General features: G+C 39.9%; 1 protein-coding gene across 1 annotated transcript in view; it reads right to left on the reverse strand.

Moving 5' to 3' along the window:
• INADL (InaD-like (Drosophila)) overlaps window positions 1–17,641 on the reverse strand; it is a 179,326-nt gene that overhangs the window by 107,975 nt on the left and 53,710 nt on the right. Inside the window, exons 19-26 of the mRNA XM_014939237.1 lie at window positions 17,219–17,587; window positions 16,064–16,184; window positions 14,832–14,988; window positions 12,982–13,053; window positions 11,930–12,107; window positions 10,910–11,020; window positions 9,396–9,473; window positions 6,182–6,299 (exon numbers count right to left, since the gene is read on the reverse strand). Of these exons, the coding sequence (XP_014794723.1) occupies window positions 6,182–6,299; window positions 9,396–9,473; window positions 10,910–11,020; window positions 11,930–12,107; window positions 12,982–13,053; window positions 14,832–14,988; window positions 16,064–16,184; window positions 17,219–17,587 (1,204 nt within the window). The remainder of the gene's footprint in view (window positions 1–6,181; window positions 6,300–9,395; window positions 9,474–10,909; window positions 11,021–11,929; window positions 12,108–12,981; window positions 13,054–14,831; window positions 14,989–16,063; window positions 16,185–17,218; window positions 17,588–17,641) is intronic.

A 17,641-nucleotide genomic window follows, 5' to 3' on the forward strand; every position in this document is an offset into this window, starting at 1 on the left:
TCTATTATGAGATGCCATCAATTATATTAATTTCCAGCTACCCACAAGCTAACAGTTACATCTGCCAGCAGATGAGAGCTGCCTATGGAAGTATGCAGGGAGCAGCAGATCCCTGGTTTCCCACATCTGACCCACGGATGCTCCACGGCTGCTGTGGCTCCACGGATGCTCTGGCTTTCCCTGCCAGCATCCAAATGACATCTCTGTCCCCAAACACGAGTCACCTCCACCGTTTGTTTGTGTGGCTGGTAGCTGCAGGTACGCTCGCGCTTAATCACCCACTGCATGGCAAAGGAGCAGTTAATAGGCGTTATTTATCTAAGCATCCTTTTCATGCAAGCTACAGGGGTTAAAAATTAATTTCTTTTACTCAGATGGCTTCATTAAATGTGATATTTTCAAATGCTGCAGCAGTTTCCCAACAGTGGTAAGTGTTCACGGTGCAGGGTGTGCTTTGTTCTTTTTTTTTTTTAATGTCAGAAAACAAAACCAGCCTGAAACAAAACCAGTCTGTCATTATAAGCATAAAAAAATAATTCAAACTTCAGCATAACTCGTATTTTGCTGAAACTCTAAACAAGCAGTATTAGTTTTATTGCAATGAGTGCTGAACTGAAGCACTGAAAAGACTCAAAATCCCTCATTTAGTAATTAAAAAAAGCAAAGACAAGAATCTCTCTCTAAATTTATAAACATACTTCATTATTTTGGGAAGTCCCTACTAATTCTCTATTCCAAATATTGCATTTAAAGCAACTCAAGATAATCAGTTATTTTGTTAATAGCATTAATTTGTACATTTTTAAAGTTCATTGTCCTTTCTTTAGAATATGTATCACAGCACACACAAAGCCATCTGTTCAGTGCATTATGTACAAGCACACAGTAAAAACACAAGAAGTCCCAGCTGCAATTTTACTATTAATTCATCAAAAATGTAATTTCCTTTCGCAATACTTCATCAGATGATGAGAACTGCGCATGTGATTCACTAATAGAGTAAAAAAACCACCAAAACACACCCCAGCTCAATAACAAACCCCCAAACTAACCCAAAACCCAAACTGCAATGACACCAACATCGTAATCCATCCTCATGTGGCACAACAGCTTGTGAGTCTGCCCAGCATGTACAGTCCCTTCTGGATCTGATATTAGGCCTGGTTACAAAACTTACATATTTTAGCTAATTATGGGTCAGAATAAGAATGGGAAAAGAAGATTAGCAGCACAGAGACACATTAAATAGAGATTAACACAGAGCTAAAAAATGAAAAGTCACTGCTCTGTTCGTCTAATCCTAGCTCTCGCGTGATCTTTGGAAATCCACCGTACTAAATACACTTGTCACTAGATTTAAGAAAATTAAATATTGTAATTATCATTTTTTTTCCCCAGTATTTTATTTTCATAAAGCTCGAAGCATTTTTTTCCAGGCTACATCTTACTCTTTGAACATCATCTCTATTTGCTGTTGATTGCAGTGACATCTATTGGAGAGGCAGTGTTTGGCTACACAAGCTGCCTCACCTGAAGATCATCAGGTTTGGGTCAACACCCCCCCAACCCCACCCCCCAAAAATGAAATAAAATTAAGAATTGCTTTTCCTTTTTTTAGCACAGCTTCACATAAAGCACCTCTTGCACCCTACGCAGCCACAGGTTTATCATGATGAGGAACACAAAGTGGAAACACAAGAGAAGTTTTAAAATCCCTTTGCTTTGGTAGAGACCACTTTCTCAAAAAGCATTTTAGGGAGATAAATCATTACGCTTTCTTAAAGCTTCATTGATTTCTACATTATCTAGAGACAAAATAAAAGAAAGGGGGCATTATTATCCTCTTATTAGATATAGTTAAATATCCCTGCAGACAGGAAGTCTGAGCACAGCAGTATCTAGTCCATTATCTTAGCCACCTTTCACAATTTTTTTATTATTATCTATTTTTATTATTCAGAACTTATTTGAAACCAACCAGATCAATCTCAGCCAACTAACTGGACAAAAGATTTTACTCAAAAACACAGCATCAATTGAAGTTAAGGATTCCAAGTGCTTTCAACAGTTGTCTTTTTAGCTTTCTCATAATGGTTTCTAAGGTCTTTCCTATCTAACTTCGGATTGCTTCAACTCAATCAAGAAAGAGCATCTAAATTGTACAGTTAGGAATGCCCCAAGGAAAACCTTAGAAAACATTCCATTACAAACTACTCTGCCCATCCATTTCCTCTGCTTCTTTTTACTGCTAACCCCTCATTATAGCAATAAGGCTCGACAGGGTGCACATTACCCTATTAGCAGACTCTTAGCGCACACCTACGGCCTCGGCCACTGAGGGAAAACACACCGATGCCTATTGCTGCAGCTGCTGGCGAGTACAAACAGCTCCTTTGTACGCTCTCCCCTCCTTTTACTTGTTTTGATTAAAAAAAAAAAAAAATCCTATTCAAAACCTGATGTTTTTAAGGTTTGGGAAGCCTAAAAAAACCTCTTTGGGGAGAGTGACCTCCTGCAAAATAAGCTCTGCCGTGGAGGACGCGCTTCCAGCGTGGGGAGGAAAAACTCCAAACTCATGTCGTAACGTTTTCAGGTCTGTAGGACAAAGCATTTTGAAGGCTCCTTTTAAAGTGTAAACTGAAAGCCTCAAACCAGCAAAGTCAAAGCAAAGAGTAAACAAAAAACATATTACACGGGGTTAGAGTTGAGTATCGATAAAGATTTGACAGTATCACCAGAAGGAGAAATAATACAAGAGGAAATGCTATTTTCGCAGCAGGATGTGCTCGCTGCAAGTTTTACAAAACTGTTTTTAAAATGTAAACTGAAAGCCTCAAACCAGCAAAGTCAAAGCAAAGAGTAAACAAAAAACATATTACACGGGGTTAGAGTTGAGTATCGATAAAGATTTGACAGTATCACCAGAAGGAGAAATAATACAAGAGGAAATGCTATTTTCAACTTGCCTTTAGTCTAGGAAAAAGCTAAGAACTTAGAAAATAATATTGGAAGTAATGGTGATTCAAATGAATCTGAAATATAAAGAGAAGCAGGTCTGAAACTGAGGAGTTTGGGTGCAAGAAGGCACATTCCGAAAAAAAAACCAAACCAAACAACAAAACACCTGGAACTTCTTTAAACTCCTTAAACCACAGAAACACGGAGGACATCTGGAGTTTCTGTAAGCCAAGAGCTACCTAGTTAGCAGTTCTATCCACGACAAGGATTCACTCTATTTGGATCAAAAAAAACCTTTGAAAAGAAAAGGCAGGACATCTACAAGAAATGAGTGTTTGTTACAACAAGTCAGCAATGAAAGGTACAGTTTCAGTGGTGGAAAAGCAGAAATAAAAGGGAGAGTTGCCAAAAGGCAAGTGGATTTCGATCCCACAGGGGAAATTAAATCAATACCAAAAGGTTATTCAGCCACTTTAAGGGGAAAACAGACAAAACACGGAGACTGTGAGGCAGTATAGATGGGACAGAAAAGAAAGAAAAATTTTCTAAGTATGGCAGGAAGACTAACAGTGCTTTGCTTTCATTTTCAGTATGGGGAATGAAGGACATGGAGAGAAAAGATGAAAGCCTGGGTGGAAAGAAGTGACAAGCAAAGAGAAAAACATCAAGTGGAGCAAGTATTTCTGGAGTATGAAAGAAATTGATGAGTAGGTTTGTGACGCTGGAGTTGTATTAACAAGAATGCTAAAAAATAAAATCAAATCCATCAGGAGCACAACCAGAGCCCAGATTTGAGAGCTGTCCCACCTCAAAACGTTCACCAAGGCTTCCCTGCTCTTGGCACAGATTGAGAACTACAGGAAGTAAAAGAAAGGAGGAGAGACATGAATTTACCTGAGCTGACACCACTTCTTCCTTTCAAGATACCTGATCTCCAAAATAAGGAACACAATAAATCTAGTTCACCTGTCCAGTGAAGCTCAGAAAATTATTAGTTAAGGTTCCAAAACCAGTAGGATTAATAGGAGAAGTGAGTAAGGAATAAATCCATATGAAAATGCAAATGGACAGTGTTAAAAAGGGCAAGTACTGGCCTGGACTGAGATTTCTGGCACAGGTGCTCAAGAATCAGGACAGAAGTTATGAACATGAAGTAGTTCACAAAACCAATGCCATACTGGAATTTACAGAGAAAATTTTGGCTTTGAAGTGATCACAGAAAAGAGATTCTGTAAAAGCCCATTCCACAGCTGCTGAGAGGCTTAATATCATTAAGTACAGTTAGATCGTTTCTAACTTGCTTTTTACTTCACGAGTTGAGGCACAAACTTAGTTTAAGCTTCCTTAGCCTGTTTTTTATTTTAAAGAAACAAAATGAGGTGGGGAAAAATGAAATGGAAAACACATATCTTAGTTTTCCAAGATCCATGGGGAAAGATGGCTATTGCAAAACATTCAGCTTCAGTCAGTAAAAAGAGTAGAGAGAAGACGACTCAACTGAATAGATCTGTTTTCTGCTGCCAAAGCTGTTAGGATTGATGAATTTAATATCAGAAGTAGCTTTACCTTTTCAGTTATCAGACTCAGACAGCAATACCATTAGGGATGGCAGAACAACTGAAAAAATGGCCAAGCCCATCAATAAGAAATTGTTTCTGTGTGAAGTACTAACTTAGGTCTAGCAAGCGCTCCGATTGAGGCATATCCCAATTAGATAACTCGGGTGTAAGGCTACTTATCAAATCTATCCTTTAACTGGGAATTATAACTTTAATAACAAGCTGAAATCAGTTTGCTACACTTGGAGGTTTACAGAGTTGGCTGGAAAGCTCAAGATACATTAAATCCAGCATCCACAGAGTCTGCAGTCAATTGTTCCTCCTGACTATCGCTCCCCACAGAAATACTGTAAACCTTCTTGAGGTAACTATGTGGCACGCTCCAAACAGATGAGATGAGAAACTTATTAAGGGGGAGTTCTGGAAAAACCTCAGTTCATTGAAGAACTCACAGCTTTCCCTTAAAACAACAAAGGCAGAGCTGAACACCCTGCTTCTGCGCCCCTATTACTGTTTCCATGAGAACAACCTTCCAAAATCCTTCTTGTCTCCACCAAAGCAGCCCTAAATGTGACAAACCAACCAAACTCATTAATTATCTCGGCTTCAATGGCACACCATTGCCAAGAAAATCAGCAAGAGCAGCTGGAAGAGCTTTCCCACCAGCAGGCCCCAAATTGGGAGCTTCCAGTCTGAATAGGAGCCATGGTTGCTTCAAGGTCAGAAGCTACAAAGGCATCTCTCTGCTTTGGCTCACCCATAACCAGTGCAAACAAAAAACACTCCGAGACAAAAGATGATGAGAAAAATCACTGTAGCAAAAAAAACCAAACCCCAACAACCCCCCCACATATATGCGGAGTATAAAGGGAAAAAGCTAAAAGTTAATGAATTTTAGTAAATAAATTTAAAACTCCTAACCGCAATTTCAGTATTGCTAAATATTTTATTGGAAGATAAGCTATGGATAATAATATTCTGTTTATCCAAAGTTATAATTAACAAAGCAGTATGCTGGAATCCAAGTCACGCTACTGGAAGCTCTCAAGTTGCACTGCATCCTACTCTTTCTGTAGGAATATGCTCTTCCACAGAGTGCATATTGTCATCATTCATTGCAAAACCCAGAAGTGGACAACTGCAGAACTTTACCCATAAAAGGTGCTACAAAAAAAAAGGGGATCCTTTTTTCAGCAGAGTACTGAAACAATAAAGCAGCAGATTTTTCTTTTTAAAGGAAAATATTTTTCTTGAACAGCACTGTCTGAAGTCAACTGCAGGCTTTTCTGGACATGGACCACTAGTGGTTCTCAACCTCCACCTGCTCAACGACCACTGTGACTACAAGAGTAAAGCACAACATCGGTCCTTCACCACCAAAGCACGTTCTCTAGGCATTGCTTAAGACATTTTTAGGCTGAAAATAAACAGAGTCCTTCTTACATCTCTTCAGAGGAGCTGAGCTATAGGACCCTGGCCGGGAAGAGAAGACTATTTAAGTTACAAATCAGTAGCCCCTGGTAAGAAGAAGGTTGAGGATTAGATGCTGCTGCCACACTGAGCACTGTTTCCCATAATACAAGCAATAAACAGCAGATACATTTATCACAATCTGATTGTGTTCCATAAATGTAATCTGACGTAATGATCATGGCACTACTCACTCTCTGTACAAGCATCCTCATCCTCCTCTTCATCCACGTTGGCTTCCTCTGCATGCAGTCTTTCAAGGGCTCTATAAGGAGGTGGCAATTTCATTGGAGGCGGAGCCCCGTATTTTCTCTAATGGATTAAAAAAGAAATAGATGTTTTGTAACCTCCACACACAAGAAAAAAATATTGTATTGTCTATGGCACTGTATGTGCACAGACAGAGCACTTAATTACAATGCTAAATTCTGCAGCATAGGCTTTTTAGGCAAGAAATCAGAACAGGAAGTGACAATGAACCTCAAAAAAAGAAAATACAATTGTGCAAGCACATTTACTTGTTCACAAAATACTTGTGTATCACCATAAGTACAAAATACGTTACAATATACATAATATACATAAATACAAAATACAATACAACATAAATATAAAAGTGAACATTAATCAAGGGTTAAAAATAAACATTAAATTCTACCCCATTTCTCATTAGAGACTCAACAAAATTGTCTGGTACTAATAAAAGTCAGACTTGCAAATACAAAGTAAGAAGTCAATCATCTATATTCTGGCCTAAATTTAAAGAAGATTTTTGAATTATAACTTAGAATAAAATTCCATTACCTCACATAAATACAGGCAGCTCCTGTAATGGTGCATATAGCGGCGCATCGCAGGCAGGAAGAAGAGGCTCGGAATCCAGCGCAAACAGGCGCTTGTTGGTCTGAGAGACTGTTTTTAGAGCTCCCAGTAACTGACTGTGCCTCAGTTTGCTACACAATTTCACAAAATTACGTTGAACTGTATCCCATGCAACCCCACTACTAATAGCAGGATGCACTTTAGAAAGGGAACACCGAGTATGATATGCCATTAGAGCAACCAGAATGCCCCTAATTCATTTCTTCTCTAGATGGGAAATACGACCCAACACCCAAACATCAAACCCAGGACTAAGTTGTACAATGAAAGCTGAACGTGCACATGGATTTCTAAAATTTTAAGCATAAATTTGTATAGAATGGTCCAACTATCAAACTGCGATGCAAGCTACATAGAAAATTTGGTGAGATAAGATATACATCATCCCATCCATTTAAAAAAACATTCTGGGGAAGTGCTGCCCTGAAGACAGCATAACAATAACAAATGAAATTAATCCTTTCCAAGAGTAGTAAGACTGTATAATAAAAGCCCTTGGAAACACTACAGCTACTTCCCAAAGTATACAATACACCAAATACGCCTCCCACTTTCTGGTCGCACAGGTAGAACTGTGCAAAATCCACAAGATCCAAGAAGCGTAAAAGAACTCAGGTTCCACATTACTGAGCAGGTAAAGATGGAAAACCTGGAGCCCCACTTTCAGCTGCCTGTGACAAATGGATATCACTATAATTTAGTTATAACTCACAGTCTAAATGTTGACCCTTTGGCTTTTTGAGACCTTAAGCATTTGTTAGAAAGTCTGTGTGAAATTACATGAGACACCTAAGCTTATCCAGCAGTTTGCTATGGCTCAGAAGCTTCTCCTCTCCCTTCTGACCCGCTGAAAAGCCAGAGGAGTAAATTCTGCCCGAATTTACACCATTACACCATGGTTTTCTATTAACACAGCTCTTCCCAGCACGGAGGGAAAAGCACAGCTTACACGGCCCAACCAGCAAAATAACATTAATACCTGGCTTGTCCACAAGAAGCCCAATTGTTTTAAGTGGTTTTATATAAATTACTTCAAGTGACCATTTTTAAACAAGCAGATCAATAGAGGAGGATAAACACCAACAACTCAGAGAAAACCTTCAGTATTGAAAAGGTAATTCATCATAGAGGAAAAGACGCATTTTCCAGCTGGATGTGGCTGCTTTCAAACCCAACTCTTTTGTGACACTTTGAAGATTGGACTAGAAAATATCATCGATTCCCCACAGGGACATGGACTAGTAATCCACTAATAGCAACTCTCTCCGACTCAGAGATGCCCCTCCTGTAGCACAGTGTGACTGCTTTGTGAATCGGTGTTCAAAGCTAAAAGGGAGCTACATATTTATGCACCGAAGCTCTTCTATATTCCACCCACCAGTTTACAGCACCAATAGATGAAAAAAAAGGTTTGAAAAAGATTAGGCTCCCTCTTTAACCTCCCAATGCTGTAGAATGTGACGCGCTGGAGTCCTAGAGATTAAAGGCAGCACATTGCAAGAGGATGAGTGCTTTTGAGATGAGAAATATAGATAACAAAACCAAGAAAAGGGGATTGTAACTGCCTCATTATAAGTATTATCCACTGGCATGAAAGCATGACTTCACCACCTTTCTTGGTTTTTTTTCTAATAACTGAGCCCTATAGTTTCTGTATCTGACGGCATCTGAAGAGTCTTTTGAAGGCAAGAGGGTCTTCTCAGTTATCCACCACACAGCAGGCTGCTGAGTAGGATCAAATGAAAAATTGATGGTGTTTGTAGTTGGCATGTTAAACTGCACCGGGCAAAAGTTACTGTCTGCACTAATTCTGTCTCTGCTCCTCCAGTTCTGACGCCCTCAAACTACCCGACCTACACGCATTGGTCAGCACAGTTGCCCCAGCAAAACACCTTGGCCATTACAGCAATCTAGCTGGAAATGCAAAATTAAATTTTTCCCTTATTGCAGTAATTAAAAAAAAAAAAATCAACTGGGTTAGACCAAATAGATTTTTTCTCTTTTAAATCTGCCATGAAGTTCCTTGAAAGTTACCGCGCGGTAATTGCTTCACAATTAGCTGGCCAGCTACAGATCACTCGGTCATTTCCTTGCTTTACACAGCAATGGGAAACATAGGAGACTCAGCGGATTTAATTATCCTATAACATGATTTTACTGAATTTCAGCCAGTCTCACATTAAGGATATCATTTGTGTACATGTTATTATTTCTCTGTTTCTCCTGAACAAAGAGAATCAATTTGTCTCCACGTGGAGCAAAGCAGGTACTTCCAGAAAGATGCCAGTGAAGAGCTGCAGTAAGTACAGGGTTTCAGCCCCCAGGGGAGACCCACAGAACATCTGTCAGAAACCTACCTTGTATTTGGCAGAAATCTGGCAAAAATTACATGAATCAAAGATACTTCAACAAAACACTTCAAATTTCATTTCAGACTTGGAGGGGGGGCTTATCATAGTTACAATTCATGCTATTATACCATTTGATACTGTAAAATTTGGGTATAGCACTGAATGGCACAAATACCTTTTCACTCTTATTTTCTTTGTCTGCATCCTGGTCTTTGCTGACTTTGATTCCCTTAGGCTGTGCGGCAGAAATCACCTGAAAAATAGTGCACGTATTACACAAATTAGAAAGAGCATTATAGCTGCAAAACAAAGAGCCAAAAGTCAGATAACACCAAAAATAAAGCTACCCAGTCCCAGTGCACTCTTGATTTTGCTCCATGTAGAAGAGCACTGCAGTGCGGTCTTTAAATTACATTCTTTTACTGAATTCACAAGCATTGTCTGCTCTTTTTAGTGCTCACTGTTTGATATCTCACCCCATCTCTTCATTCAATTAAACATTACTCTATAGTCAAGTACGTCCTTGATACAGAGCTTGGTATGAGCTCCTGAGCATCAGTTCTTAATTACTCAGATAGAGACCAGTCTCCACACACTGACACCTTATAAAAGACAACATGTTTTGCCTCCATGTAATATTCCTCCTTGCTGTTCTATATTCTTTCAAAATGTAATATATTCCCACTGTTCTGGCAGCACCTTATTTTGATGAATAGGAGTTGGGACTGTGCAGTACTGCTGAAAATCTGTGTGTGTCCAATTTCCTACAGTTCAGAGCAACTCAAATTTCAAGGTATCTGTCTTTCCCTTGATCTCTCTAGACTGACTAGGAAAATAAGGGTCAGAAATATAGCTGAATACTTGTTCTAACCGTTTTTTTGGTTCTTTTATGTGGAAAAAGGCGATACAGAAAGGGAGCCAACCCTGCTACCATCACTGTGATTTTTGCCATTGCTACTCAAGTACCTCCCCATCAGAGCTGGTGAAAAGTCCTAACAGATTTTGAAAGACTCCCTGGAGCACTGGAAAAATAATGGACACAGTAGTGCCAAATTTGACTACAGTTGTCAAAAAGGTCTCCTCAGGTCTACTACTTCTACACCAAAATTCTCAGTTAAGTTGTCAGATTATAGCAGAAGTACATAAAAGTCTTGGGGGTTTTGTTATGTACTTCAAGGCAGGCAGAATTTTGTTCCTTTTCTTCCTAAGGCATTAAAAGGTTTCTTGCCTTGGCCTCGCAGATGAGGAGGCATCTAAATCTCTTGAAATTTAACTTGCTCCCAAATAACTGCTTCAGGTCCCTTTGATGACATATTTCACACAGACTCGCTAGTGTCAATCTGGCTAATTCTAATTACACTTTTGTTCATTTGGATAATGGTATATTTTTGGATTATGAAATATGAAGAAATTCAAAGACACGGGGCCAGATACTGTTACACAGGTGGAAGAACGGAATTAGCACCTAGTCAACAGGTTTACATCTACTTGATTTACATCAAAGAAACGAGGTTTCAAATCAGGCCAGATCAATTAATCAATCAATCACAGGGTCTATAAGCAGAAACTCTGACAGAAAGGATGGACACAAAATGGATGGAACTTGCTGAAAGAAATCTAGCCAAGTTTAAAATAAGACGGGTATTAAAATTTTATTAAGTTTTGGAATAAAAATAGATATAAACTTACTTTTGGTATGTTAGACAAACCCTGAACCACAAACACGACCGGATTTCCCGCATTCTTGATAGCTTCTACTGCTTCCTCGTGTGTGGCGTTTTGTAGGTCTACCCCAGAAACCTAACAAACAATGTTTATTTTTATTAGTTAGCTTGGGCTTTGGCACAGAGTCATTACAGCAGATCACAAACATTCTCAGAAGATGCAGCATATCTGAGGAAGGTACCAAAAACAGTCAAGAGAAATTATTTTTAAAGTATATTTCCATGATGGTTTAAGGAAAAGTGTGTTACTTGGTATTCATAATTAAAAGATGGCCATATGTTTCCTAAAGCAATCCTTCTGGATAAAAACCTAAGGAATAAGATTGTCAGAGAAAGCTAAATATGACGGTAAGTATAATACGACTCTCTCAGATTTTACCTGTTTGTGAACTAAATCTGCTTTGAAACAGCCTCTCAAAACTTCACACACAACCCTAGAGCACATTCAAGGACGGCGATACCAGCTTGGGAGCCCAGACTCAGCAGTACTCATTTGGAGAAAAATGAATACAAAATCAATACAGGGCCAGAGACGAGAGCCAGGAATGGCTTTCTCCCCTACAGCACCTGCCAGAATCAAGGATTTCCCTCAAATAGTAGTTAGTCAGACTGTTAACTATTCCAAAATAACACAAAATAACAGACCAAATTTCAGTATGAAACTCGTTCTTCTATATATTATAACTTATGCTTATACAGTATGCTGTAACTTATTTATATGGAAAGAAGGCACTCTCATTTTTTTCATTTCCCATCAGATACCAGGACCTATCTTTTCTTAAATATAGAGGAGAATCTTAAAAGAGCTCCACAGTCAAACCTTAAAAAAAGAAAAGACGACATCAGGGTTTTCTTTTGGTTTTCAAAATGCAGTGTTGTCAATACTTCATGAAGTGATGGCCGTGTTTCGTCTCTCTCTTCTCTCAAAGCTGTTCGAATCAATTTTTGTCTCTTTGAATGAAAAGGTAAGTTAATCTGCATTTACCTCAAGTATTTTATCTCCAGTTTTTAAAGCCCTTGTTCTTCCTGCTGGGCTGTCTTCCAAAACTTGTTTGATAAAGATCCCTTTAAGTTCTTCTCCATTCTTCAGGCGCTTTATGACAGTTTGTCCACCAACAATACTGATTCCAAGAGACACATGAGGGTCTCTGAAGATCTCAACGCTGAAAAAATACATGCGGTAGTTTAACAGCTTGAAGCAGTTTTTTAAACTATAAATGCAAAGCCTTAAATAAATGTAAGCTTCTGGTCTTTCAAGAAGATTTAATAGAGTGAAGGGATGAGAGCATTCTTATGCTTCTGGCTTTAACAGAGGCAGCTTTTTACCCTCAGTAGACCTCACCCGACAAAACCAACAATATTCTACTGCCAACCCATGCCCACTGCTCTTCCAAACAAGCTTTTATTTCAGAGAAAGTCATAGTAAAACAGGCAGGTCTTCAAGTAAAGACTCATCCTCTTTCAGCTCAAGCAAATTGCCTGGAAATGGTAAATACTACAAGTGGAAAGCTGGACAAATTATAAACCAAAGCGCTTCACGCAATTTTCTCAACTGACTTCAGCGTATCAGATGCATATTAATCAGCTTGAGCAGAAATTTTTCTGATCATATATTACTTAGGACCATAAAACCAATTCACCTCAAAAACGTTAACAATACAACAAGGATGTGGCTGAAACTTGGCTCGGCAATTTGGAATTGTGCCATGAAGTTTAGCAGAGAAGCCCTGGAAAAGGAGACAGCAGCACTATGTGCATTGTTCACACCTAATAGTTATTAAATGAGCAAGAACTTGTAGGTCATCCACAACGTAAACCTGCCAAGCTTTCCCAAGTCAGCTGTATAAATAGAAGGCATAATTCTGTTGAACATCTGTTAAAAATTCGCTGTATCTAAGAAAGCCCAAGGTACACAAGTACCTTAAAGTTACTGGCAGAGGAGGGAAGGAAAAAAAACCCCCACAAGAACTAATCAGGCTCACCGAAAAAAAAAGACATAAGGTAAATGGGAAGAAATAATGTAATCAATGAACATACGTCCGTGGTGGTCCCCAGTGGCTGAAGTTTGGAGTTTCTTCTCCTTCTCCTTCTTCTCTCTCAGGTAATTCACTAATTGGGGACAGAGGGAGGGGAGGAATAAAAAAGAATGAGAAAGGCGTCACACGTGCCAGGTCGCAATTCCTTGCATATTTTGTATCTGGCAGTGAGACAGAAAAGCCTTCTCACACCATCCAGTTCAAACCAAACGTGCAGAGTCAACAGACCAGACAGGAATTTTTGTATTTAGGTTCAAATGTACTTAAGGAATGCTCCAGAAATAAACACGATGGGCAAACGAAATTTATAAGCTGCTCTGTAATACACAAATCTACGCTGCATTTCCTCATTCTAAATGACTATTTAAGCAATTAATATTTACTTTCTGATAAATACACTGTGATTCTTATAGAGGGATATAAACATGATAAAACCAGTCTAGCTGACCAGAAAGCAGATCGTGATGCAGCTGGGAGAACAGATCCGGTGTGTTCCATTAAACACCCCAGAACAGGGTGTTAATTAAACTTTTATACTATATGTGACTCACCTACTCACAGAATGGGAACGGAAGTATGAAACACAGAAAGGCTGAAACAATACATTCTTGCACACATTTTTCTGTAGATCCTGAGAGCTGTAAATGCTACTCTTAAACTGCATAAAGGAAGTAGGATGTTGTGCTGGAGAAATAATCCCCCTTCCCTTATTGTTGAACTGCTTTCTGTCTGAGGGAAGATTACAGCTGAATTAGGGAAATACTGAGGATTTGAATCGACAGGGCCCAAAAGCACATCCACCACGTGCTTACCCAAAACTGGTGGGGAAAGAACGGGATGCTTGGCAGATGTGGCAAATATCTGCAACCAGAGCCAGCTCGAGGTTTCCCAGAACCATAGAATGGTTTGGGTTGGAAGAGACCTTAAAGATCATCAAGTTCCACGCTCTGCCCTGGGCAGGGACACCTCCCACCACACCAGGTTGCTCCAAGCCCCATCCAGCCTGGCCTTGAACCCCTCCAGGGATGGGGCAGCCACAGCTTCTCTGGCCAACCTGGGCCAGGCTCTCACCACCCTCACACCAAACAAGTTCTTCCCCACAGCTCAGCTCCATCTCCCCTCTTTCAGGGTCCAACCCTTCCCCCTCCTCCTAGGGCTCCCCTCCCTCATCCAGAGTCCCTCCCCAGCTTTCTTGGAGCCCCTTGAGGAACTGGAAGGGGCTGGAAGGTATCCCCAGAGCCTTCTCTTCTCCAGGCTGAACCCCCCTAACTCTCTCAGCCTGTCCTCCCAGCAGAGGGGCTCCAGCCCTCCCAGCATCTCCGGGGCCTCCTCTGGTCCTGTTCCAACAGGTCCATGTTCTTCCTGTGTTGAGGGCCCCAGAACTGGATGCAGTACTCCAGTGAGGACGCAGTATTCCAGGTGGGGCAAGACACCACTGGCAAGACTGAAATTTCCTGTACAGGCCTGAGAGCCACAGCTGAACAGCTCTTCCCAAAAGGAAAGGGAACACCAAGAGGACAGAGCTATGATAAGGAGCTAAGAGATTGCTCCATAATGACCAATGCTGTCAATAAAGGCTACATTCCTCTCCTCCAGGCCACATTCCCTCACTGGGGAGTAAGTGAAGTCGGTGGCAGAGCAATTTGCAATTTTCTGCCCCAGTAACTCAGGGGAGGGAATGTGAGAAGTAAAGATTCGATAAAGTTGTGAGGCAGAATTCAGGTCCCTGGGCAAAAGTCACAGAACTGGCCATCTATATACATCTTACTGCTTCACACAGCTTTTGATGATTAGACAGCTAAATACACCATTAATTGAAAATCTTCAAAAACCAGAAATCTTTCTCCATACCTGCACAATGCTGTTCTAGGCTGAGATAAAGTGGTTACTCTCCCAGATTCCAGGTTCTTGGAAAAACCATAATCCTCCCCTTTTAGTTCTTCCTTTTCAATAGCTTCCAGATCAACAGCAAGCTCAGGTCCTTCAGAGTCAATCTGAAGCTTTGTGCCTGAAAAAGAAAAGGTGTAGATGTCAACTTTTGCTTCCTCTGTCCTTGCATTTACCAGTTATCACCCTTGGAAACAAAACCCTTAGCTCACCGTGTTCAAAATGTGGACACTGTGTGATGATCAAGAGGCTCAGAGATAGAAAACATTTATTTTTTAAGGACATTTAAATCACACTAAAGACTTTTTTATAGCACCTTGTGGCTGATATATGTGCAGTCAAATAATAACAGGAAATGCTAAATCTTCGTGGAACTGAGACATACTCAGGTACAACGTACATGACTGATGCTCCTCATGAAAACACGTGCTTAGAAACAGTGAATCCAACCTTTATGCAAAGCCCTGCTCCAGCACAGAACCCCATCCCACCGTCATGACTGATGACATTTTGGTGACGTAAGTATCAACATTAATTGAACCTTGCAAGAGTCATCAGTCTGCCACTGTAGCTTACACAGTGTCTGCTGTACAAGACGCAGGTGACAAAGAAATGGAAGAACCCACCCTCTTTCTCCCAACCAGCGAGTGCTATCTCAAGCAAGTTGACAAATTATTGGATGATCTACCAAATTCTAATCATCCCTCTCTGGCCATCTGACAAGGAGAAACAGATCACAAAACCAAGATATGGGGCAATTATCTACCACAGAGTTCACCTGCAAATTTTGGTTGTGGTAGTTACCTTCAGAGTTGGTCACTTGTTTGTTTGTTTGTTTTTTTGAAGTGCAAAAAAAAAAATCTGTAAAATCATTAATCAAAAGTGACTGAGACAAATTCCTTGCAGAAATTTCAGGCATGAGCTATTTTACTTACTCATGGAATCCTACTGGGGACATTAACTACAGAGAAGAAAGTGAATCTCCATGGGCAGGACAAAGCTGCAGCCACTTTCAGTATCACTTGTGACAACTCTAAGTGAAGATTTGGAGGAGGAGGGAAGGTCATGAAGCAAAAACCTACTCAAAGCCAGATTGTCTTGAGCCTCCAGAAGTCTTCATTTAAATAAATATGTGTTTTGGTATAAAATTTAAGGTTGTAAATATGAAATTATACAATAAAGAACCTCTTACAAACCTAAATCCATCTTGGTTTTTGCTGCTGACTGGGTATTTTCGGTATCAAGTATGTCTTTTTGGTAGCCACTGTGTGCTGTGGTTGCAGAAAACAGTGAATTTATACCAGCATTTTCTTCACACTTTAGAGAGGAGAAAAAAAGTAATTAAAGTTAGAAAGCAATGGTACCAAGTTGTACAAGGGTATTTGACATGAACATTGATTTTTACAGCAAACATTCATTTTCTCAACTACATTCATTCAGATATTCAGATAACTATGAAATACTAACTGCTTATTTATGCACTATATTAAGAAGAGGCTTGAAAAATGTTATGTGCAACTGCAATTTAAAGCAACTGTATCTTTCTACTTGCCTGTAATCCAGACAAAGAGTTCTTTTCTCTTGCTCATTTGTTGTTTTTAAGAAGCAAATGTATAAATTTAATATTGTGTGCTCTGTTGTAAAACTGTCACTAGAAACTGCATGTTAGCCTGTTTATGTACATAATGCATAAGGGGACAAGCCAAAGAAAACCTGGAATTCTCTGTGGCTGTAATATAAAATTCTCTTCCACTTCAGTTTTTTCAGATAAAGACGTACTTCTCAGAAGCTGGTGCACGGAAGGCTGATATTATCACTTTTTTGTTTGGCAAGTGAATGAACACAGACTCAGAAAAAAAGTAATTCTCAAAATACTTGAGGAGGACACGTAAATAAGAGTTTTGCTGTTTACCTGAAGCTCTGGCTCCTCCTACTCCTCCACCCACCAGTATGCTTGTTACAATTGCTTCCGCCATATCATTTTTCACTCAACTGCACTATCATCTGGCTCAAGGAACTGATTTGGATTAAAAATAATGAGGAAAAGAGGGAGCTCTTTTCACTGCTATTGTTGCTGAAGCCCCTGGACTATTAAAACCATGAAGTACCATTCTGCTGTTACCAACATGAACCATATTAGTACAGCTCGCAAAAAAGAAGGGAGCCCACAAATCACAGATGGGAAAGAAGGCACAAGTACAGGATGACTGTAAATACAGCACGTGGTTTAATTACTTTCTAGTAATTAAAACACTAGAAAGGCTCCTTACAGAGTTTAGGCCTGGAATTTGCCTTGAGGTGTGGGTCCCATGGTGAGGGCACAGCACAGACACCAACACAGCATCCCTTACCGTTTGATCTTTACTGAAGGGATGTTCTGGGGACTGTTTTGGACTTAAGTTAATGCTGGATCTCAGGTCTTGGATTTCAGTAGCCTCAAGTTGCTTTGTCCATCGTTCTGTATCGAGGTTCCTGTCTGAAGTTGCCTTCTGTCCAGACAATGCACTATATTTCAGGAAGTCTGAATCCTCTTCATACTCGGCATCCACCAACATTTCCCGTTCTTCATCCATTTCTTCTGTCCTGGGTTTCAGAAATTCATGCATCTCCCAGGACTCCTTGTACTCCTTGTCATTATGAGAAAGCTGGAATGTCCTTCCCAAGTCCAAAATTGGTTCATCAACAAGTTCTTCTTTACAAGGTGTTTCATCTCTGAAACCCTGCATAAAACATCACAGGAATAGAGATTTTACATTCTCTTTCTTGCTAACTCT

Source organism: Calidris pugnax, unplaced genomic scaffold (assembly GCF_001431845.1).
Source record: "Calidris pugnax isolate Ruff unplaced genomic scaffold, ASM143184v1 scaffold18, whole genome shotgun sequence".
NCBI lineage: Eukaryota > Metazoa > Chordata > Aves > Charadriiformes > Scolopacidae > Calidris > Calidris pugnax.